General features: G+C 35.0%; 2 protein-coding genes, 1 long non-coding RNA gene and 1 pseudogene across 3 annotated transcripts; 1 reads left to right on the top strand and 3 right to left on the bottom strand.

Annotated features, from left to right (window-relative positions):
- Window positions 1-4,094: 4,094 nt before the first annotated feature.
- LOC120185436 (succinate dehydrogenase subunit 3-1, mitochondrial-like) lies at window positions 4,095-5,173 on the bottom strand. Its single transcript, XM_039189649.1, has 2 exons — window positions 4,948-5,173; window positions 4,095-4,845 (listed from the first exon to the last, which is right to left on the bottom strand). The coding sequence occupies exons 1-2, from the start codon at window positions 5,075-5,077 to the stop codon at window positions 4,394-4,396; spliced, it is 582 nt and encodes a 193-aa protein (XP_039045580.1). The 5' UTR covers window positions 5,078-5,173; the 3' UTR covers window positions 4,095-4,393.
- Window positions 5,174-13,321: 8,148 nt separating this feature from the next.
- Window positions 13,322-14,254, top strand: LOC120185464. The gene is made up of 2 exons (XR_005522121.1): window positions 13,322-13,442; window positions 13,561-14,254. It is a non-coding gene; the product is annotated as an uncharacterized LOC120185464 (long non-coding RNA).
- A 436-nt stretch (window positions 14,255-14,690) lies between these two features.
- On the bottom strand, window positions 14,691-19,332 carry LOC120185499 (annotated as a pseudogene).
- Window positions 19,333-22,859: 3,527 nt separating this feature from the next.
- Window positions 22,860-23,485, bottom strand: LOC120185373. Its single transcript, XM_039189614.1, has 3 exons — window positions 23,325-23,485; window positions 23,167-23,269; window positions 22,860-23,021 (listed from the first exon to the last, which is right to left on the bottom strand). The coding sequence occupies exons 1-3, from the start codon at window positions 23,483-23,485 to the stop codon at window positions 22,860-22,862; spliced, it is 426 nt and encodes a 141-aa protein (XP_039045545.1).
- Between the last annotated feature and the right edge of the window lie 1,178 nt (window positions 23,486-24,663).

Below are 24,663 nucleotides of genomic sequence, written 5' to 3'. Positions count from 1 at the left end.
GGTCATGTCATTCTTTAGATCCCATAGGGCGTATAGGGGGAGGGCTCAACGGAGTGGTGTCAAGGAGACTAGACTTAGAGTTTGTTCGTTAAATGTAGGCACATTAAATGCTAGGCTGCTGGAGCTGACCGACGTACTTAGTAATAGGAAAATAGATTTTGCATGTATTCAGGAGACTAGGTGGAAAGGGGCTCGCGCCAGAGAGTGTAATGGGTACAAGTTGTGGTATTCAGGAGTAGATAACGCTAGAAATGGGGTGGGTATCTTGGTATCCTCTAGTCTCAAGGAAAATGTTGTTGAAGTTTGTAGATACCGGGATAGGATCATGATGATTAAGGTTATTATAGAAGCGGAAGTGGTTAATGTCCTTTCAGTGTACGCTCCACACGTTGGCCTAGGGGAGGGGGAGAAACGTTGCTTCTGGGATCAGTTAGATATTGTACTTAGGAGCATCCCGGAGGACCAAAGAGTTTTCATAGGGGAGACTTCAATGGCCATATAGGTAGTGCAATCGACGGGTATGACGGTGTTCATGGAGGTTTCGGTTATGGTAACAGGAATGATGAGGGCGTACGTTGCTTGATTTTGCTACTGCTCACGACTTAGTGATCACTAACTCCTTATTTAATAAAGAGATGCGAACTTGATTACGTTTCACAGTGGGGGACATTGTACCCAAATCGACTACATCTTGGTTAGAAATCGGGAACGATGGGCTTGCATTGACTGTAAGGTGTTCCCTGAAGAGGCATGTACTTCACAACACAAATTGTTGGTTTTGGTGTTCCGCGTACCCAACGGCGGAGCACGCATAGGAGGGCTAAACTGGGTAAACCTAGGATCCTCTGGAAGAACTTACATGGAGCGACAACTGATGACTTTAGGAGTAAGCTTTTATCTAATACAGGTTTTGAAACTACAAACTCAAATAACGCAGATATGTTATGGAAAAATATGGCAAATTCCATCAGAGAGGTGGGCAAAAAACCCTTGGGTTGTCGACGGGGAAGGCCAAGGAACATAAAGAATCGTGGTGGTGGAACGACGAAGTCCAAACTAAGGTGAAGACAAAACAAACTTGCTTCAAGGAGTTTCTTCAATGCAATGACGACGAAGAAAGGTCGGGAGCTAAACAATGATACCAGGAGGCAAAGCGGGAAGCCAAGAAAACGGTAGCTAAAGCAAAGGATAAGGCATATGAGGAAATGTACAAGAGATTAGACACTAAGGAAGGACAAAATGGCATATTCAGACTTGCAAAATCTAGGGAGACTAGGAAAAAGATCTAAGTAACATTAGGTTTATTAAGGACAACAATGGTGTTCTTTTAACGAAAGAACAGATATTAAGAGGTTTGGGGTAGTTACTTCTTTGGCTTATTTAATGACGGTGCCTCTCCATGTAGAGATAATATCGTTGTTGGGTCAGCCGACCATCATACTACGGCCAATGACTGCCCTACAAGTAGGATTGGGTTTGAGGAAGTCAAAATGGCTCTTAAAAAGATGGGAAGGGAGAAAGCTGTCGGTCCTGATCAAATTCCTATCACTGTGTGGTTAGCCTTAGGTGAGGAGGGAGTTAAGTGGTTGACCAACATCTTTAATATTATTTTAGAGACTGCCAAGATGCCAGAGGAGTGGAGAGAGTCTACGGTGATACCAATTTATAAAAATAAAGGAGATCCCCAACGTTGTGGTAACTACAGAGGTATTAAACTACTCAGCCATACCATGAAGCTATGGGAAAGGGTGATAGAGGCTAGGTTGAGACAAGTCACTAGGGTTTCGGAAAACCAATTTGGCTTTATGCCAAACAGATCTACCACGGAGGCGATTCATCTACTTCGACGGCTTATGGAGAAATATAGGGAAAAGTCTAGAGATCTCCACATGGCGTTCATTGACCTTGAGAAGGCCTATGATAGCGTTCCTCGCGATACGATATGGAAGACTTTGGAAACGAGACGGATACCAACTGCTTATATCCGGACGATTCGTGATATGTACTGTAGATCTACTACTTACGTCAGGACTACAGTTGGCGACACCGAGGCATTCCCGGTGGAAATCGGACTCCACCAGGGGTCGGCTCTTAGCCCTTACATCTTCGCCTTGATTATGGACGACATCTATTGTGCGACACCAGACGGTGTACCTTGGTGTATGCTTTTCGCTGACGACATTGTCTTAGTGGCTGAAACAAAATCTGAGTTGAATAGCAGACTGGCTACCTGGAAGACTGCTTTGGAAGAAAAAGGTTTAAGGATCAATATTGAAAAGACAGAGTATTTATGTTCAAACTTCAGTGGGAACCAAAATGATGAAAATGTAGAAGTATGCATCGAAAGACACGTTCTTCCCTCAAAGGATTGTTTCAAGTACTTAGGGTCTATGATACATAAAGATGGGGTGTAGATGATGACGTTACACACCGTATAAAGGCGGGATGGCTAAAGTGGAGGGCTGCTACTGGAGTTTTGTGTGACAAGAAGGTGCCTCTAAAACTTAAGGGAAAATTTTATAGAATGGCAATTAGACCAGCGCTGTTGTATGGATCAGAATGTTGGGCACCCAAGAAGGATCACGTTAGGAGGATAGAGGCCGCAGAAATGAGAATGCTTCGATGGACATGTGGTAGGACTCTGTGGGATATGACGACAAACTCTGCTATTAGGATGTCCTTAGGGGTGATGTCTGTTTCCGAAAAAATGAGGGAGGGAAGACTACGGTGGTTTGGACACGTCCTTAGGCGACTACCGTCGGATGCGGTCAGGAGGGTAGAGTCGATTACAGTCGACGGTGCCAGAAGGAAAGGACGACCAAGGCGGAAGTGGGATGACTGCTTGAGATCTGATTTGAGGGATTTAGGCCTTACCGAAGACATGACCTATGATAGGAAATTATGGAGGCTTAAGACTAGGGTAGTCGAGTAGTGTGGGTCACATCTATAGGGTGTATCATCTTTGTCTTCTTTTAAATACATTTGTAGTTATTTCCTTGACTTTTACTTTTTATACTTTTCTGTTATTGGTATTTATGAAATATTAGAACTGGGCTTGCCATCGTTGTCTCATGTGTATCATTCTCATCATGTTTCCTATGTTAATTTTAGCCGGGTCTTAGGTTTCTGTCTATATGCAGAGACTCTTTCGCAGGGATTATTTTGCAGGGATTTACTCCCCATTACAGAAGCACATATGATATTAATGACTGCATATGAATACTGTTTAGCTATGTATTTATGTAATTATTTATACATGCATTGCATTTTATCTATATTTTTAATTTTCTGACTGCCGGAGGTCTTTCACGGAAGCTATTCTCAACCTGGCGTTGGGGGCAGCCTACTACCCTACCTCCCCCTTACCCCATACATATGGGAATTGGGTTTTGTTGTTGTTGTTGTTGTTGTTGTTAGAGGTTAAGTTCTGGTAGAATCAGAGCATTGTAAATAGAGAGCCCTTCTAAGCCATTTCAAAAACAATATGGGGAAGGAAATCTTAAGACTTTTGGGGGGAGGAAAATCAAGAAAACAATTCAGAAGATATGAAGAATAGAAGTCTTCAGAGATTTTATCAAAATGAAGATACGGGAAATGTTATTCGACTCCAAAATTTAAATCCAAAGCACTATTCAATCAAACATAGTGCATTCCCTTCTACCATTATCCAGAGTGTCAAGTGATTAGGGAAATAAATCTTGTAACCTAAAAAATAACTGAGGTGACACTTCTCAATCTGGAAAACCACGATGTCCTATTTTGAATCAAAGCTTAATACAGTCCTCCATGTATCAAACAATCCAACTGATCACATGAGTTATGACTAGAACAACTAATTACTAGTCGAAGCTAGAAAATGCTAACTGCCTAACTGATAGCGATCAGACGTCCTTTTATTTAGGACCGATTTCGATACGATGAGAAAATATCTACAGTGAAATAAATAGATAAAAGCTGTATAGTCTATGAAGATATAGATTCGATACGTACTCGATTGCTCTGCGTAGCAACTGATAAACCATGTCTGTCTGCAACAAAAACAGAGTTAACAGAAGGAAATACGATAAAGAGAAAACCACAAAACTTTCAAAAGATAAACAGAATGCTAAACCTTGTTCACTTGAGATCACTAATTCAACACAGATCCCTATATTAACAAGTTCAAAGAAGTTTTTAGCTTCAACAGGGTTTTGAAGGTTCAACATATTAACAAACATTCATTTATTCAACCAAAGAAAAAAGAGCAGCAACAGTTTTTCATGCTATCCTCTCAGCCGTTATTTTCCCCCACACAAAGTCGGTATCCCAAGCCAGAAAGGCCCAAATCAAAGAAAAACCACCTCGTTCAGCAGAACGGTCGAGTTGAAGCTGCATCAAATCATTCCACTCCTCCTCACTTGACCTTGGGAACGCCCACTTTGAGTAGATCCATCAATAAATGACGTATCCCATAATACGTGTGGTAGGACAGGGCTAAGGCAGAGACTGAGGCGGACACTAGGAAAAGCTTTGCTGAATAAAAGAAGAACTGGTAGAAACTCGAATAGGTTAAGCAAACCGAACCCATTTTCAGAGAAAGAAGATAAGAAAACAGAAGCACGGTGGTTAGGAAAGCCCCGGAGATTCTATTGGTAATCGAAAGCGTCGCATTAAGCTGTGGCTTGTAAACAGGAAGATGAGGAGATAGGGGGCGAAGGATATTTTTAGGCTCGCTGGCTTCCCCCTCGCCTTTCGCAAGCGTTGCCATGCCACGGGAAGCGGAGAGGAACTGGTTCTGCATGAATTGATCCCTAATGTTCACGGCTTGGTTCGGGCTCCTTGTTGGAGAGAGAGGATCAAACACATCTGCAACACGAAATAGGAAGGGGCAAAATCATCATCAAATTTATACAAGCAGAAGGAAAAATCGAAATGAAAAACAGATCTTTGGAAAAATGAACGCGTCACCTTCACGCGCGGCGTTGGTGTTGGAGACTCTGGAAGCGGACGGAGCGGTGACGATTGGGCGGAGCACGCGCAAGGAGCTTGGGAGGATGTTCGATGAGACGAGCCTCTTGAGAGCTAGAGAAGAAGCCATAGCTGTTGATTGGTAGAGAGAAAATTCCAAGAGTTTAGTTGGAGATTTACTGATCTAACACTACTTCCAGTATTTGCAATGTTTTATATGATAGCAGGAAAGTGCTAGGTTTTTTTCCCCTCTAAATAACACCTTAAGAAGAACCAAAAAAAAAAATGAAACTAACACAATTTCTCTTTTTTTTTTTAAAACAAACTCTCAAATTTAATATTTATTTAAATATTTTAAAAAATATTAAATAATTATTAAATTTATTAAATAATTACAAACTATACAATAAATTTATTAAAATGATATAAAAATCATTATTATAACATATCATACTATTATTGATTAACTTTTAAGCACGAAACATCTTATTTTAGTGGTTAAAGAAATTATTGTTCCTAAATATCTCTTACCTCAATGTTTAAAAGAATTGTTGTTCCTAGATGTCATGGCTTTGAGTACTAACTACTGGAGCAGTGTGATTGAGCTTTTATTAGTAAATAGTTAAGAATATTTAGAACATTTACTAATTAATAATAATCTTATCTTAATAAAAAAATAATTGACTTTTAAAACACTAATGTTATTATTAATCCATCTAATTAAAAAGGAAAATATAAAAAACACATAATATTTTAAATTTTATTAAAATTTTCAAAACTATAATTTTTACAATTATATATTTAAAAAATATTATTCAATCAAAGTTAGACGTGTGACATGTACCCCTTAATGAGTATCCAATCATGATTGGATATGTGACACGTAGGGATGAGCATGGGACCCGAATCCAACGGGTTTCGACCCGACTCGATCGAGTCGAATTTTTTTTTAAATATTTCGGGTTTGGGTTGGGTTTTTTAAAGGTGTTGTCGGGTCGGATTTGGGTTTGGGTGAAAATATCCGACCGGACCTAAAAAATATAATTTTACCTTATATATTTAGGAACAATTACAACAATACCCCTCTATATATTATTTTTTAATTAAATCATTGTTTTTCTTGAATAAAAATAATATTTTTTATTATTTCAGGTCGGATCGAGATCGGGTTCGAGTGGAGGATGTATATTTTTTAGGTCAGGTCGGGTTAAGTATGTAAAATTTTCGAGTCAAATATTGGCTGAAATCCAACCCATACCCATCCCTAGTGACACGTGACAATTAAAGAGGGCAATTAAGTAAAAGGCAACAATTAAATTTTTAATACATTAGAAAAATTTATCAACGTTCTCTCAGGTGTCAAAAGGTTTATACATTAAGAGGCATCAAAGGTAAAGAGTCTCTTTACTATCAACTATACTTATCGATTCATATCAACAATTAAAATAAAAATTCTTCTATCATAAATTATCTATTTAAGAAAATTATATTAAATCCTATCAAATTATAACAATTAGTTTATTATATTTCTTAGAAAAAGGATCATATTGATTATGTAAGAGTACAAATGAACTGAGCATAAACAAATAAAGATTGTTAGTATTCGTTTATTTATTTTTAAAGATGTTTATGTTCAATTTATGTTAGTTTAAATATTTAATATTGTGTTCGATTATTTATTTTTGAAGATGTTCGTGTTCAGTCCGTTTAGTGTTCGCAAACATACTCACTTGTATATTCTCCAACGTATTTTTTTAATGTTCGCGAACAAATTTGTTTATATGCTCATAAATGTCAACTAAGCAAACAAAGAAACAAAATTAAATAAAAACAAAACAAACTAAATAACAAAGTTATACCACTAGTCTTTAAGTTTCACAGTTTGAACTTTAAAGTTTATTGTGTTCAATTTAGTCTCTACCTTGACATTTACCAATATTTAAAATATAAAAACAAAAAAGAAAATGAAAGTTGGGTAAACAAGTTGATAAACGAGCTTGTTCGGGAATATAAACGAATTGAACACACATTTGTTCTTTCTTTTTTTTTTTGAACAATGGCAACTGAATTTTATTAATAAAATGGAGGAATCAAAATTACAACGCATCTAAAGAGAAAATTGGAGACTATGGAACCAAAAACTCATATATAAAATAAAAATATTAAACCCAAAGATACGAAGAGAATGAAACCTTCCAAACATCAAAACAACCTTGTAGACACTTATTTCCGTCCAGGGTCTTTATTATATTGAATAGCGTAATATATATAATAATTTCAAATATAATTTTTAAAAATATATAATATATAGTTTTTGAAAACGTATAATATATAGTTTTTGAAAACATATAAAATATATTTTTTTGAAATGGTTTTGAAAACGTATAATATATAGTTTTTAAATACGGTTTTGAAAACATATAGTATATGGTTTTTTTAAATGATTTGAAAACGTATAATATATTTTTTTTAAACGATTTTTTAAAACATATAATATAATATTATATAGTTTTTATTATATTTAGTATATATTATTGTTTATATTATTTATTTATTTATTTATTTCATTTTATTTTTATTATTTCAAGTTCAATCCAGTCCAATAATTGAAGTCCAAGTCCAATCTAGCTGGTCCAGAAACGGAGCCCAACGGGGTAGCCTGACCTAGTAAATTCGGTTAGGGGGCCTGACCCAACCCAAAAAAATCAAACTAGGGTTTTGTACTAAGGAAGGGCACCGCACGGGAGCGCGTGTGGAGACCACTCACCCAACAGGTTCGAGAGCCAGCTGGAATTCTCGGCCTCTAGAACTGCAAAAATAGTGAAATCAGAGAAAAATCCGAACAACAACGACGTGCCGAAAGATCGGCCACACTCAACATCTTGATTAAATCGGGATCACAGTAAACGACTCACTACCGGAGGACTATAAAGGCCACCGGTGGAGCAACACAAGAACAAAAGAAAAAGGCATCACCGGAGAAAAATACGAAGCAAACAAAGTACACCAACCAAGTAAAAATACCAAACTCAAGAGCAAGAATATAGAAAAAAAGGAGAACAAAAAACGTCCCAAAAAGAAAAGAAAAAAAATCATAAAAACCCAAGTATTAAGCCTCGGTAAAGTAAAGCATGGTCGAAGGGGGCCAAAGGTCACTGGAAAAAGCAAAAAGTCACAGCCGAACCAAAGTAAAAAACCAAACGCTTTTTTAGATTTATGCTATTTGAGGTTTGTTTTGGGGATTTTGGGCTCGAGTTTAGGTTTAGGACGACGAGGGGATCTTTTTGGATAGTTTTAGGTTTTTCGGCCATCGACGATTTAGGCCACTAGGGGCTGGCCAGCCATTGGTGTAACACCCCAACCCATATCCGACCCGAATACGAGTCCAAGATGTCACATTGACCTTTAAAAACGATATTCTTACAAAATATCAAAACATTTGAACTCTTTTTAAGAAAATACGATAATATATTGTTGAATCATGTTTGTTATAACCAATTTAAGAAAATATAAGTTTTATGAACAGTAAAATACGGTACGAAGAGTGAACAATACCGTATGAACAGTACCATGAACGGTAATGAACAATGCCGTGAACAGTGCCGAATGTTAAAAATTTTCCAGATTGCTTGAGGGGAACCCATTCCCCTCCTACAGGGTACCGATTCTCTACTACAGTACTGCTACATTACTTCTGTAAAATACGTATAAATTTATTAAAAAATTTAAGGTTTCATCCGTATAAAATTTATCAATTACTTATACACATTTAAAACATTATAAAATTCAATCATATGATTTTACAAACCGATTAAAACATATCGGATTCAAATCTTTGTTTACATGCCAACCACTTTAAGTATTACAAAATACATACTAATAACTTTTTTTCTGATCTGATCTTTGGTAAGGAGAACTGACTTGTCTTGTTCCTCTTTACTTCTCTTTTTCACTTTCCAAACCTACATGTGAAACAATCACACGCTAAGTCGATGACTTAGTGAGGCATATAAAACATATAATATAATCATATACCATTTCATAATAACAAAAGCCATACATCTGCAAATACTATCATATCATATAAAAGCATATATCCCATTGTATAACCAATGCACACATATACATTTATCATTAACATTTTATTATCACTAATTCCTTTTTATCATATAAGCATGGGTTGAACATTTCCATATACATCATGGAACACATATATCATTTCATAACAAAACACCCATAACACCATATAATTCATATAACACATTTCGTATCATAAAAGCAAAAATATACATCATATATATATATTGAATTTTATATTATCTCTTTATTAGCCCATGTACATTTTTGAGAACTTAAGGTATTCGAGTATATTGAGGTTATGCACAAATGCTATCACCACAACTCGTATAAATTTGCACTGAAGTGCCACGTAGAATTTGTCCCGAAGGACTGCGTAGAAATGCACCGTAGTGCCATATAAGATTGTCCATAAGGACCACATATAAATTCCTTAAGAATCATACACATATACCAAGGATCAAGTAGGTGTCTCAAAAGACATCATACATATTCCAAAGAATACATATATGTCCCGAAGGACCACTTAGAATTGTCCCGAAGGACCGCGTAGACCCTCGACTCTTGGCATGCCAACTATACCTCTAGATCTCATGACACATAACATGGGCATTATCTTTTATAATTATCACATATTCGCATTAACACATAATTCACTTACACGTAGAACATTTTCATATGAATCATATTCACATGCTACATAGCTTATATCTTGTTCTTATATCTTCTCATAAACATATATTTTTTTCTCATGTAATCACATAGGTTCATATCATATAACATGTATCATGGGTTGCATATTTATATGCCACGTATTTCATATCACTTTGCATAGAATCACATAGCTTGTTTCATATGGCTTATAGAATTTCTCCTTTGTTCATATACATATGTCATATATTGTTTACATATATTCATATATACCTTACATAGCACATAAGATAACATATCATGCATATCACGTAGTTGATATCATATTTTTTATATATTCATGTAATTCAATATCACATATCGCATATAATAACATATGACACCTATAGACATTTTCATGTACTCATACACATATAAAGATCACATACATTTTATAAATTACTCCTTACCATAATAACTCTATCACTGGCTTATCGCAAGCCAATGTTTGATCGATAACTTAAGTACAATTAAATTGCACTCACCTTAGCCTTGCTTTGATTCGATCCTAATTCTTTGATTCTTCCGAAACTTGTTTAGGCTCAATATCTACATAAATATAACATTTCAAAACAATTATCATAAGCATAAACCTTAAATTTGATGTTAATAACTTAAGCCGTTTAATGAACCAAAATTCCAATTTTTCCATTAGGGGGGAATCGATACCTCTTGCGTAATCTAGAATTTTCGTTCAAGCCCAGAAAATCATTGTTCATGCACGAAAATTCACTATATCAACTTAAATTCTTCATGTTTCATTCCCTTTCATATTCTTAACTCAGATATACATACTTAAACTAATTTATATCCATTTATTTCATCTTGAACCTCAAAATTCTATTCTCCATATAGAAATCAACAATCATACCAAATTTTCCATGTTATCCAAACTTAATTCTAACACTTCTAACTTCTTATTCTCGTAGATGACAAGTCAAATTCATCCTCCAAATTCATTTAAACCTTCCTATTCAAAATTTCACTTCAAAACCCATTTTCTTTAACCTGTCATAACTCCTTTATCTTTTGATTTTAAGATAACTTAAGCTTTCCTTGAGGTTAGTTATCATCTAATGATCAAAACCCAACTATAAAATCAACAAATAACCAAGAAATCAGAAACTTACTTTTGAGCCTGAGAGATAAGGGAGGAAGAAGAAGAAAGAGTTTTAAGATAACTCTTCCCCCACCCCACGTGAATTATATTTATTAAGGAAAAAAATATATTTCCTATCAAATGACCATTTTGCCATTTAATTCTTTGGATAATTACTAACAACTTTCCGAAAATATTCTCAAATAAATCATTGAACTATTCAAATATTCTACTTTAATCAAATTCTGAAATTTTATAATTTAGTCACTAACTCGTAATTTGGGATGTTACAATTGGCCGGTTGGGAGGCTTGAAGAGAGGGGAGAGTGTTTTGATAGTTTTTTTTTAGTTTTGGTTTTAAATTTTTTTTTTTGGGTATTTATAACGAGGGACCTATGTGCAATTAGTAAATTCTTAAATTATTTCTGCAGTACCTCAAGGTTTGAAGTGTAATTCATTTTGGTCACCAATTACAAATTTACCCTCTAATTTTGAATTATTTCAATTTAATCATTTATTATATTTATTACAATTTACAATTTAGTCCCCTAACTTTTTTATTTTTTTCTTACAACTCATTTTTTAGTTTTAATCCGATCCACGAATTTCAATTTATTTCAATTTGATCCTTTACTTTTTTTATCTATTTATTTATTTTTATTTATTTTTTAACATGTTCTTCATTCTTTTTATTTATTAATCTTAACATTTTTTTATTCTTTTTAATTTGAACATTTTATTCCTTTTTATTTTTTCTTTTTTTCTTTTTAAACTTAAAATTTTCTTAAATGTATTTATTTTATTTTTCTCCTTTAGCATTTTTTAACTTTTTTTCTTTTTTTCTTAATTTAACCCTTTTTTGTTATTCTCTTTGATTTACTTAATATTTATCTATTTATTTTATTTTACAATCTAACATTTTTTTACTTTTTAGGGGAAATTTGTAATCTATCGGAGGTAAGGAATTTGAATCAAATTTTAAATTTCAATTTAACTTTTAATTTTCGTAATTAAGACAACCGAGAAAATAAATTGGTCGAAAGGGCAGTACAAGGGTGTTAATCATTCCTTGACTGTAATCGACTCCCGAATCCGATATATTTCTAGTAAAACGCAGATCAGGTAAGATGATAAATTAAGGTATTCGGTCAACCTATTTTAAAAAAAATGATCGTGACGGCTCTAACCCATCAAAATTAATTCGAAGCCCGATTCTCGGCCCACCCGAAGGACGGTTATGACAAATCTAGTAACCTTCATAAAACTCATTGTCTCTGTCAAACAAGACACTTTACGATGTCATAAAGGAGTGGCGAACGAACCAAACAATTTGTCAGAATGCTTCACTATACAATTCTAATTATATCGGCAAATAACCATTTACAAAAGAGGGGATCTGACAATACATGTCCACCAATAAGTCAATCAGAAAACAAATATTGTAAGGTTATGGAAGGTTATTTAATTAAGAAATAAAAACGCATAAACCTTTCCAAATATCTACTTATTAAGATATAATTTTTGAAAGGTTATATAAAAAAAACATATTAAACCTTATCAAATATCATATCAATGAACTTATTATATTAGGAATCACACTACTTACGTAAAAAAAATATTAAGAACATTCTTTCTTTTTTTGTTCAAAAAGAACATTCTTTAATAAGATATCATTATCCCATTTATTAAAACTAATGCGATCGAACCTTGTAACATTCTTCGAATACCATGCCAAATCAAATGATGTAAACAAACTCAAAATTAGGTTCAGAATTTATTGAACAGATAATTACGCACACGTTTCAATTTTAAACATCCACACTGATTTTGATATATTCAATTTAACTATATAAGCAATTGCGTGTTGCTTAATTAATATGGACGGTGTAGTATAGAATGTTTAATTAAGAAATCAAAATCACATAAACCTCTTCAAAGATATATTTACTAAGAATTTTTAAATAAAACTATAATAAAAAGATTAAGATTATATTAAAAATACTATAAAATTAAATTTTAAGTAAATTAAATTTTATTTCAAGTAAAATTAAGAACTTAAATTTAATTATATATTAACCTTAAGATGAATTTAAATTAGTTTTTTTTTAAATGACTTACCCCTATTTATAAGGTTTTAACGAAATATGAAATGATTAAAACATATAAGCAAAAAATTAATATAAATGAATTATAATTAAGTTTTAAATATATTGAAATAAAAATTTATTAAAAAAATGTTTTTGAAAGGTATTGAGAAAATTATTATTTTTTAATAAGGTGAAATATAGGGGGCAAAAAGAAATGTCTCGTATAAATCATTTTCTTCAAACGAATTTTGCCGTGAAAGGAATGTAGTCTAAATAAAATCTAGGGGGCAAAAAGAAAGAGTAATAAATTAGAGAACATAAAAAAAAAACAAGGGCAGGGGTGAAGAACCTTGGAAGACACAACTTGTAAGAAGCATCTTCTCTCTCATCCCATCCGTTCACTGAACCCAACCATCTTCTCTCTTTGGCCTTTGCTTATATATCATTGTTATTGACCTCAATTTTGATGGTCGATCCTCTCTGTTTCTGCAAATCTCTTGTAATTCTTACCGGCATGTGTGTGTTTTCTGCTTTTTATGTAGGTAGATGAATGAAACTAAATTAGCTCCTTTGTTGTTCTTGTTTCTCTAACTACTTGCATCTTATTTCCGAATGGCTGTTTTTTCTGTGCATCTCATTTCTTTTTTTTCTCCCTTCCAGATTAGGCTACCCCAATGCCAGAGTTGTTTGTAGTTCGCTTGAAGTGCATCTTTATTTAAACAAGTTGGGTTGTTGCTGCTGCAATTTGCTGTGGTTTGAAAGAACAGCTCATTGCATAGCCTCGGCTAATATCGTAGCCTGTCACTGAGCTCCAATTCCCTTGGTTGAAGACTAAACGATTGCCTGAACATGCTCGCATCTCGGATTCTAATTTAACTGCATCATTCTATTTCAACAGGGGGAATTTTACTTCTTACCATATTGTGGGCTGGAATCCAGCCGAATTAGAAAGACTTTGGGGGATTTCCTGAAAGTGGGATTATTCTGCAAAACCCATACTAATGAATATGAGAGCTGCCGGGAAAGTTCCGGTGTCGGCTGTAGAGAGAAAAAACGGTGAATATGATCGCTCACGACGAGGATTTGCCTGTAATTTTGGCTTGGAATCACTGCTTCTGCTTATATGTCTAACGGCATCCTTGCTCATCCTCCCATTGGTGCTTCCGCCGTTGCCTCCCCCACCTTTCATCCTCTTACTGCTTCCCATTGCCATTTTAACCGTCCTCCTCTTGTTGGCTTTCATGCCATCTAACTTAAGGGATTTAACATTGTAAATGCCATCCCTTACATCATACAAAATTTTGTTATACCTGCAATAATATTTAGAAATTTGAATGAACACTGGTTTGTTGCATCTCTCGCATAGTTACACCTGCAACGTGGCATGCTATTAATAATAGTTGCTCATTGCCTGCTCTTAGCATTTGTTACACACATTTTTAAATGTATATGTATACAACATTTTGTACATTTCGAATGACTCAAATTCTTATGGTTAACGTTTTTAATTGAGATAGAAGGATTATATAGTAATAATAGTGCAATCCGATCATAGAATATATATATGTATGTATGTATATATCAGCCCTTTGACAAAATAGTTGTTGGCTTACACTATATAGATGAACAACATATCCACTAGATTATGATATGGGTGCCAAAGAAGAACTTGAACCAAATCACAGGAAATTTGCAAACTGAGAAGCTTTATGATGTACCAACTGCTAAATATGGCACATGGTAGACTCACTATAGGGGTAAAGGAGAAGAGAGAATCTAGCAGATAAGTGGTTGCTAACCAACACTGGGAGCACGGATCAAAAATGGAGGAAGACGATGCTCTAAAATAGCTAAAACCTCCCTGCCTTGATTAACCTCTACTGATGCCCCACCTTCGAGCATTCGAACAGCTTCAACAAGCTGCCCCCTCAGCCTTTGTGATAACAGACGACCACCCACCTCATTACATTCCCTGTACAGCTGCATGTATGCGATTCCCACCCTCAACGGGGCTGGTAGATCCCTTAAGCAAATCGGAGACTCCCCCATCTTCAAAATCCTCATTAGATTCATGTAATGTTCTTGCCCTTGCTTTAATCCATCCAAGAAAGCTTCTTCTGACCAATGCTCTCGGACAAATGCCCTCAGATCAGGAGCGACAGCCTCGTCATCGGACTTGGCAATGCTTTCTGCAACAGCATAAGTAGCAGCAGGATCACCTAAGAAGTCGGATTGGAGGAGAAATGCAACACCATCAAGAGATCCGCCACTTCGTTCACCCGCAGCCTTGAGAATTTCGATGCTTAGAGCCGTTAGGACATGCTTAGGAACGTGGGGGAGGAGAAATGCAGCCACATTAACTTGGCTGCTGGAAGTAGCAGCAGTGAGGGCCAGACAGAGCTCCATGTCTCGACAACCTCTTTTAACAAACCACTGGACAACCTGCATGCAGCCTCTTTCAGCTGCTCTCATTAGAGGGCCCAAAAACGCCATGGCATTACCTTCTTCTACTAGACACTCCATCGTTCCAATCTTGCAGTAATGTGAGGCAAAACCCAAGGCAAGATCAACATCAACATCCAAGCTGTTCCGTTGGGCAATCTAGACCAGAAAAATACCACATGACCCAACAAGGACAATCAAGGAAATGTCAGTATACAGTCCAGTAATAATAATAACAAACAAACAACAATCATATTTTTCTCTTATAAAAGAAGAGGGGAAAAAAGAATAAAGCCCTTCTCTTATAGCCAAAAAAGTGAAAGCACACCCGACTTTCCATGGTTACAAGAAAAAGTAAAAATCAAATTAGGGAGTGATTCTAGCTTCGGTTCCTCAATCTGTGTTTTCCATGGGATCTGTTAGGCTCACTTATGTCTAAACATGAAAAAGCCAACATTCTCCCACCGGATCATTTCCATTCACTTACATGTTTTTTAAATCTAAATACTTGGGATTCCCTCACCACGTTTGAGGGAGAGAGAGAAGAGTAATCTTACACAGTATAAGAATAAAATGGAATGCAATGACTAGTTCAGACTATATTTACTCTGCAAAATTTCTGCTTATGTAGTAGGGGATTTAAACTACCACTTCATTACCCCTGATATCTCCAAATTGAAATTAGTTTACATGCAAGAACCCTGAATAATTCCATGACTACAGCTAACCATATCTAAAGTGCATAGAATGATATTTTGTTCAAAAACAACAAAGAAACTTGTACTGTCCACACGATAAACCGTGAGAAACAATCACCAAGTAGAATGAGATTTTGTTCACTTCAAAGGCTAAACTGAAAATTTCCTATGATATTAGTGCTATGTGTGCATCATGCACACAGTAGCACTACTGTTTTTCACCTTACTTCATTAAAACAAATCATGATTCAAATTAGTGACAGGTTCAACTAGAAGGAGCCTTTCCCCACATACTCCCCCCTTCTTTCAAGAAAAGGAAAAAATGTTTTTTCAGTTATACTTTTGCACCCGATGTCCGATATTATTTCATCTCTCTTCTAAAAGATAGAACATTTAGATATGCCACTAACAGAACTAAGAAGTAGTTACAGAATTCACACATGCACATACAGAGACACACAGACATTTATCATTTAAATTTTGAACTCCACTTGCAGTTCTATAAAAAATGCTTAATAACATCACATAAAATACTTAAGACCACATAAGAAGATGACATCTTCTTGTTATAATATTAAAAATACGGGAAGCATGTCGGCAGGATGAACCCAACTGATTGATGTTATTACCCTAAAAATTATTGCAGCATTAAACGATTTTTGTCATAGCCAAACAGTTGTACACACTTCCTTTGACCAATTAATTTGAAGATTAGTCAACTCATTCCTTTGCACAAAAGAAAATCTTGTTACTCAAAAAAAATGCTACGTGAACATAAACAGAAATAAATGAGCAAAAATAAAAATCCCATTCCAAAGAAATTATACACACCTGCAATAAAATGCGGACAAGTTCTGTACTACCAAACCGAGAGGCTTCAAGGAAACACTGGTTAACATTGTCTGCACCCCCCTCCACCAACATATCCAACAATCCTTGGATCACTGTGGCTGAGATCCCAGAAGCCCAACCAGCATCAAATGAACTAGAGAAGAGAGTAAGAGGAAAACAAGCTGCATCAAATGCTTCTGTAAAATCCTTTCCTGTAAGTTGGTTGCCAGAAAGATCTAGGAATGTCTTAAACGCAGTTAACTGGAGTTGGATTTCAATGGCCGAGCAATGATTCACTCTATCATTGTTCCCCTGACAACGAGAATGGGAACCTATACATTTCAAAGCCCATTCAGTGAACTTTTGGACCTTGGCACCAGCTTCTGCCTTCAAGATCTCATCCCCATGGCATTCTTGGAGGCGCTCATGCAACCTAATAAACCAAAACGAAAAAATGACACATACACGATAAAAACCAGTTAGGCGAGGTCTTCTACAAAAATGAAAAAAAAACAATGGTAAACTCCATTTTTATCCCATGTTTCTTTACAGAAGACACACAGTGTTTCATATGACATGACAAAACCGTTCAAGCAATAACTTTTACCAAGTTTATTTCTTTCCAGCAATTGTGAAACCAATGAAATAAAATAGACTGAGGACATTATACGTATCTTTCTTTAGGCATCCATTAAGTGTGTTTTGACTTGCTACGAGCCACACATAAATGTTCCAAATCCAAATAACTAAATAACTAATTCAAAACCATTTGTGTTAGTTGAAGTTCAAAGTTGCAGATAGTTATAAGATGCTATTAGAGGAGTATAGAATCGCAATCCGTGCTTTTGAAAAACTAGACTTGTATTCACCACATAGAAATGCTTTTCAAGATACAGAAGCAATTATTATCCATCTACAAGTCAAAAGAACAGCTTGTTTACCTCTGAGCCATCACAGTTACAGTGTCAGAAAGACTCATCGTGCGACTCTGGCAAGCTGAGACACAAGAAGCAAGAAATGAAGTCCTGAGAGCGGCTCTAGTGAAGTCATAAGCACCATTTGCAATGATCTTCTTAATCAACTCAGTGATCCCATAAAGCTCCTGCTGGGTGCTCAAAAACCAGATTGCATCCAAGGTGACACACAATGCATCATTTAGAGTCTGTGGATCTGCCGACAAGATTAAACTCTCAGCATGCTCCCAATCATGGGAACTCACGGCTCCCTGAAATAATTGGCCCAACTCAATCCTGTATTGTCTGCTGACTTTCTTGTCATGCACCGATTTGTCCTTCTGGCTGAACTCAGTGTCTTTTGCAGCTACCCTAGATTTGATTTTCTTCGGACTACAATTACAACTACCAGACGTGGACGACTCTTTACTTACAAGGGGCGCCTCAGTAGAGAAAACCACATTACTTGCCTCGCCTTTTCCAATCGAAAGCCTTGAATTTCACTGTTCCGTTGTCCCATTTCACTTTCCTCCGTATCCATTCCAGTAAACCAAGGATCCTCTAAGTGCATATTTTCACTCCCCTTTTCCATTAGATGCACTATCCGTTCAGAACCCAAAGAAGAGTCACAAATAAAGCTAACACTTAAGTCTCAACCCTCAAGACAAAAGAAAGGATCCATCTTTAAAAAGGCACCAAACTTTCAGAAAAAGTTGAAGAGAAAATGTATCCTCAAAAACCTAGATGCATACCTCTTGCAGCAAAACAAATTGAAATTTCGTATTTAATAACAATAATAGCTTTGTAGTATCCAGTCCCTTAATCCGGTGGCTAAAGCAAGCCCAATTACCAGGTCCATTCAAAGATCAAACATCAATTCCCAAAACACTAAAAAAACCATTAGAAATAAAAGGGAGAATGGCCAAAGCAACAGTAACCCTTCACAAAAAAATATATAAAGGATTCAGTACCAAAAGAGAGGAACAGAGAAAAATCATTAAAGGAGCAACATACACGGAGAAGAGCAAATCTAGCGCAGATGAGCATCAAAAGAAAAAAACGGGTATAGGTGTTCCATCCGTAGAAAACCCTAAAAAACCTTGTTCGTATCAATTTAATCCCAGCGAAATATGAGAGATCGAAGGGGCAAAGGCCAAGCCTAGGAAAAGAAAAACCCAATTCGATAATATATTCCAATAATTCTTACCAGAGAGAAAGGAAGAATCACGATGAAAAGAGAAATCAGATAAGAAGCAAAATAAGCATAGAAAAGGAAGAGTTTGATGAGTAAAAAGAAGAGGAACCTGAGTAATAGAAATAAGAGATAGAGAGAAAAGCCTCTCCAGCGGTGGGGTGTGTGGTTCGGAGATTATCAGATACGAAAAACGGAAGAAATTAGAAAGAAAAAAAGAAGGGGAGGAGTGAGTAAATAGAATGAGAGATGGAGAGAGAGAGGCGGACAAAACCCCTCCTCCTCCGCCGCTGTTAAATGACTTATTAGATTCTTAGATACCCAGCATCCATTTGCTGCCTCTTATTTTTCTACCATTTACCCCTTTTTTATTTATACATATAGGGTAGGATACATACACAAATTCATTAATTTTAGGGTAAAGTATAGTAATGGTCACTGAACTTTTCTAAAACTTTCATTTAAGTCTCTCAACTTTTAAAATTTGCAATACAGTCCCTCAACATTTAATCTGTTTGCAATATGGTCCACCAACAGTTACGTCAGGGACCATATTATAAATGGACTAAATGTTGAGGGACCATATTGCAAATGAAATAAATGTTGGGGGACTGTATTGCAAGTTTTAAAAGTTGAAGGACCTAAATGAAAACTTTAAAAAAATTCAGTGACCATTACTATACTTTACCCTAATTTTAATTAGTAATTAAGATGTTAGTGTAGACCTAATAATGTATTATTCGTGTGTGTGAGTTTTCATGTAAATGAATGTATAAAAGTTCCAATATAAATATAATAAATACAATATTAGAAGAATATTCAAAGCCGCATTATGGTCCAAATACAACATTTTAACTTTTTAGGACAATCGGCATGGCCGCCATTCATCAGGGGGAGCTCATATTGCCCCAAAGCAAGCATCAGATAATGCTCGAAAAAGATAAATAACATTCACATTGAACAATTCCCAAAATACATTTACAGAATAATAGTAGTGCAACAAAATTCAGACTAGACCACCTACCGGATCTATACACTTTTTCCTCCTTGTTTTTCCATGGTGATCTCCAAAATAATGAAAAGCCCAAATCCATATATTACAACAACAAAAAAGGATTTTGCTAAATCCCATAGCATTTGATTCACAACCAATGTCTGCTCCCCGGCTTGTCTCCCCTTCGTCTCCCCTTCCAAGCAGTAAATTTAGTAATCCAATAGCAGCAAACAACACATCATGTTCAAATATATATATATATATATACACACACACTACTAGACAGAAACTTATATATTCATTCTCACTTTTTCTCAAAATTACCCAAAACTCCTCCCTTGTTAATCTTGCTTCGGCTTCTGAATCAATGGATGGTGGTGGCATCTAGCTTTCCTTCTATTTACACTTTTGATTTAAATTTAAGTTTCTAAGCCATAGCCAGGGCTTGAGCCTAGGCGAGGAGTGCGACCACCTAGGGCCCAGGTTTGAAGGGGACTATTCTTGACATAAGAATCAGCTTCAAGATCCATTTTTTTAGCTTTGGATTTTTGTTTTTAAGTTCAGAACACTTTATTTTGAGTCAAAATGGGTAGCAAATGGAGAAAAGCGAAGATGGATTTGGGCTGGAATCTGTGTACTTATTTACCTAGAACTTCAGATGATGGTGATTATCGTTCACTTCCTTCCAGTGAAAGGTTGCCTGATGCTGCTTGGTTATCTCCTTCAAACTCGACTAATATGGCAGCTTCTAGGCCAATGACTTCGTCTCCTTCTGCTTATGGTTTGAGGTTTCCTAGAAGTTTGTCTAGAAGTTCAAGCAAATCATCCAAGGTTTGCTTCTCTTTTTTCTTAATGTTCTTTAAGATGTCTGAACCATGTTTTTTTTTCTAGTGATAAACGAGGATATGTTTTTGTTTTTCTTACAGCAAGTTGTCTGTTTAATTATAAATCGTGGGGGAGGAGGGGTGAAGGAGATTTAAAAAATGGGTTTCTATTTTGTTAGTATTATGTGTTTGGGGTGTTTTGGACCTTTTAGGCCTGTCTTATTTGTTGCTGGAGAAAACAAGGAAAGATGAACTTTTGAGGCTAGTAGGGATTTCTATTGTTTGGCTTCTAAATTCTAATGTAAATTTGAGAAGTGATGGTTGTAGTTTCTGTCTGGTTCCTTAGAAAATAGCTTGGGTTGGAAAGAAAAGGTTATATAGTTTTTGGTAATGGGTTTTGTATTTATTTGAGAAAATATAATGCAAAAGGAAGCTAACTAGGAGACCATGATTGGTATGTATTTATCATTGATACTAACAATACTATAATATTTCAGTTGTTGAGGCCAATGATGCTGATATTTCTAGTTGAATGATCAAGATCTGTACCATGGTATCGGATTTAGAATTCTATGTCTATCAGTTGCAGGATGAAAATTTATCTGTTTTGAGCATCTTAATGCATTTTCCCTTTGAAAGCGATAGGGGTGAACTCTCTGAAATTTCTCAAATGTTACTTCCTGATGTTTGTTGTATTTTCGGTATGAATGATTGTTCAAGTCTTCGTTTTTATATGCTGCTGATGCAATTGCATCGACTTTGTTCTTTAAAATTCTTCTCTCATTTATCTGGCTAGCACAACTTTTTCCTTGCAGTGTGGTCGAATTATTCGAGTCATATTAATATTTAATGATGATCAAGTTGGTTTATTGACCTAAACTAGTTGAGCTTTGGAATTTTCCATGGTTAGTGCATAAAATCCCTTTCAGGGTCACTTTTACCTTTATTTTTCCTCCTTGTGACAAAGGAAAAATCTGATTTGCTTGATGGCCTCATATTTTGCCTATTTGTAACCTTTCTATAGCAAATAATGTCATCAAAGAGATTTAAAAAGGAAGCCTAAAAGCATAATTTTAAATACTTTTTCATCATGAAAGCGGCTTTCAATTTTCCCCCGAATTCACCTGGTGAATAGTTTCTTGATAATTTCTCAAAAGTTACTTCTTTAGTTCTTAGCTTTATTTCCCTTTATTTGATACCTAACATTGATTTCTTTTTAGCTTTGTTGGCTGAGTAATTACTCCCCCTAATTGATTTGCGCCCCTTTTTGTTTTGTGCTGCTTTTATGTCTGTCCCAAGTAAATTTCATTCACACCTAAACCTTATTATTCCCAACAGTTTTTCTTTCTTTTTTTTCCTTTTAGCTTACGTTGTTTTGTCTTCCGTATTCTTGAAGCATAATGTCCTACAGTTATTCGGATAAGGGTATGAGAATATGATCAAGGGTTCTCTAAATGCTTGAGGTCAAAGTTTAAATTAATAAAAACGTACTTGAGGTCATCAATGTCACAAGAAAGGTTGAATGATTTAGCAACGTTAGCTATTGAGAAGGAGATGATAGGAAACATTGATGTTGATGTTATTATCAATGGCTTTGCATCTCAAAATGTTAGAAGAAACCGTTTCTTATGAGAATTTGTGTATGTTATTTTGTAGGTTAGAGGCGTCAATTTTCGATTGAGAGAAACGATTCTAAGAGATGACTGAAGACACAATAGGAGTAAATTGAGTGAAAAATTGTGATTTATCTTTATATATTTGATAAAATAATGTTGGTTAATGTAATAGAATTTACTCGTATAATTTTTAATGAAAAAATTTGTTTGACGTTTACCGAAATTTATTTTTGAATTTTAAGTTATTTTTTAAGGGTTCTTATTTCTTATTTTGCCTAGGGCCCTTAAAATGTCAGGACCGACCCTGGCCATAGCAGGATGCTGGAATTCTGGCGATCCCTTTTAAGGCAATCGAATCCTTCTACTCTAACTGTGGGCTGTTTAAGGCCAAATTTCATCCTAACACACCCTACTTTGTGTGCCGATGACGATGGAACTTGCAATGATGCAAGTTTTTCATCACCAAATCGAGCATCGTGCATTGGTTCTCAGCCCTACTTGGAGGTGAACCACATAAAAACGGGGGTGATGATGCTACCTCTGGCGCAGATTGTTCCGTCTCCATATCCTGCTGCAAAACAAAGATTGTAAACCAATATTGCTCATGCTCAAACATAAATATGCATCCATCACGTGTTTACCGAACAATATCAGACTCGATATTTAAAATCAAAACAAAAATAAATAAATTATTCATCTTTCAGAATCCAAAGTACCTTCTTGAGGATGATATCTAGAAGCTCTGCACCAGCTTTTAAATCATTTACCTCAGCTTGATGACTGCAATCAATAACACATAACTCAACTGAATCATAAACCCTAAAAATCAAACCAGAAAACCAAATAAAGAGAGTAGAAATAAAAGAAATTATACCTCATATGCAATCTCAAGGGCATGACGGGATTGTTGGCAAGAACCCTATTAAGTCTGGGCTTAGGGAAAACCACAGGGCCGCCATCAGAGGTTGAGATCAACCCTCTAATCTCCTCACAAGCAGAAACGGCAGCGTTCCGTTGAAGATTGCAGGGATTCATCTTCGCTCAAAACCTAAGAGCTCCGTAAAGAACGACTACTGAAATAAACAAAGAGTAAAGTATAGTAATGGTCATTGAACTTTTCTAAAGATTTCATTAAGATCCTCAAACTTTTAAAACTTACAATATAGTCCCCCAACATTTAGTCTGTTTGCAATATGGTCTCCCAACAGTTACATCGAGGATCATATTACAAATGGACTAAATGTTGGGGGACTATATTGCAAGTTTTAAAAGTTGAGAGACCTAAATGAAAGCTTTAGAAAAGTTTAGTGACCATTACTATACTTTACCCTTAATTTTATTCCAAGATATATTCATATAATCAATTTAAACCAATTATTAAGATTAAAATAAAATTATTTTTAAAAAATTGATAAAAATATTAATGCAATACATATAAATCAATTTAATGATTATGCGCTTCGATAAATTTAATCAACATTGTATGGTATAAAGAGATTTTATCTTATATATAAGATACAAAATTTTATGTGATAATCATATATATTGTGTGTATCGATAACTTGTTGATCTAATGGGATGAGACACTAAATCTTTTAGGTAAGATTAGAAGTTTGAATTTTAGTATTTGCGAACGAAACAAACAGAGTTGGGAGTCACTATCACCTCTGCAGTACCCGATCTAGATTAATTGATTAATAAATTAGATAGCGATGATTGTACCCAAAATATCATATATATCGGTGTGTGTATATAATATAATATGATAAGGTACATTACAAATTAGGACAAACATATTATGTTAAGGTGTAACACTCATAACTCGTATACATTTCAAAATATGAATTAAAGATGTTACATCAACTTTACAGATATTCATTGATCATAGATACTTAAAAATTTGTTTCATTTCAAAAACTTTCCTTTTTCAACTTTAAACCATTTCATCAATAGTATAAAATCATAAAATAATATTTAAACACTCAAAACGAATTCAATTTTAGACAATAATTAGGCAGTTTAATGCTATATTCATAAACTATTTAAAAACTCGCCTAAATACTTCTTAATTAGAAAGTCATTTTAAAAACATAAACATACCTATATATATACTATTCAATTATAAATACAAATATAACTAGACTAATAAAATTAAATGGTCCTAATTTACTATTATAGACCATTTAAAAACAATTTTGATAAAGTAGCATACA

This window comes from Hibiscus syriacus, unplaced genomic scaffold, assembly GCF_006381635.1.
Source record: "Hibiscus syriacus cultivar Baekdansim isolate YM2019G1 unplaced genomic scaffold, ASM638163v2 tig00113123_pilon, whole genome shotgun sequence".
Lineage (NCBI taxonomy): Eukaryota > Viridiplantae > Streptophyta > Magnoliopsida > Malvales > Malvaceae > Hibiscus > Hibiscus syriacus.
Note: the sequence above shows the minus strand (reverse complement) of the source record. Positions and strands in the feature narration are given on the sequence as shown.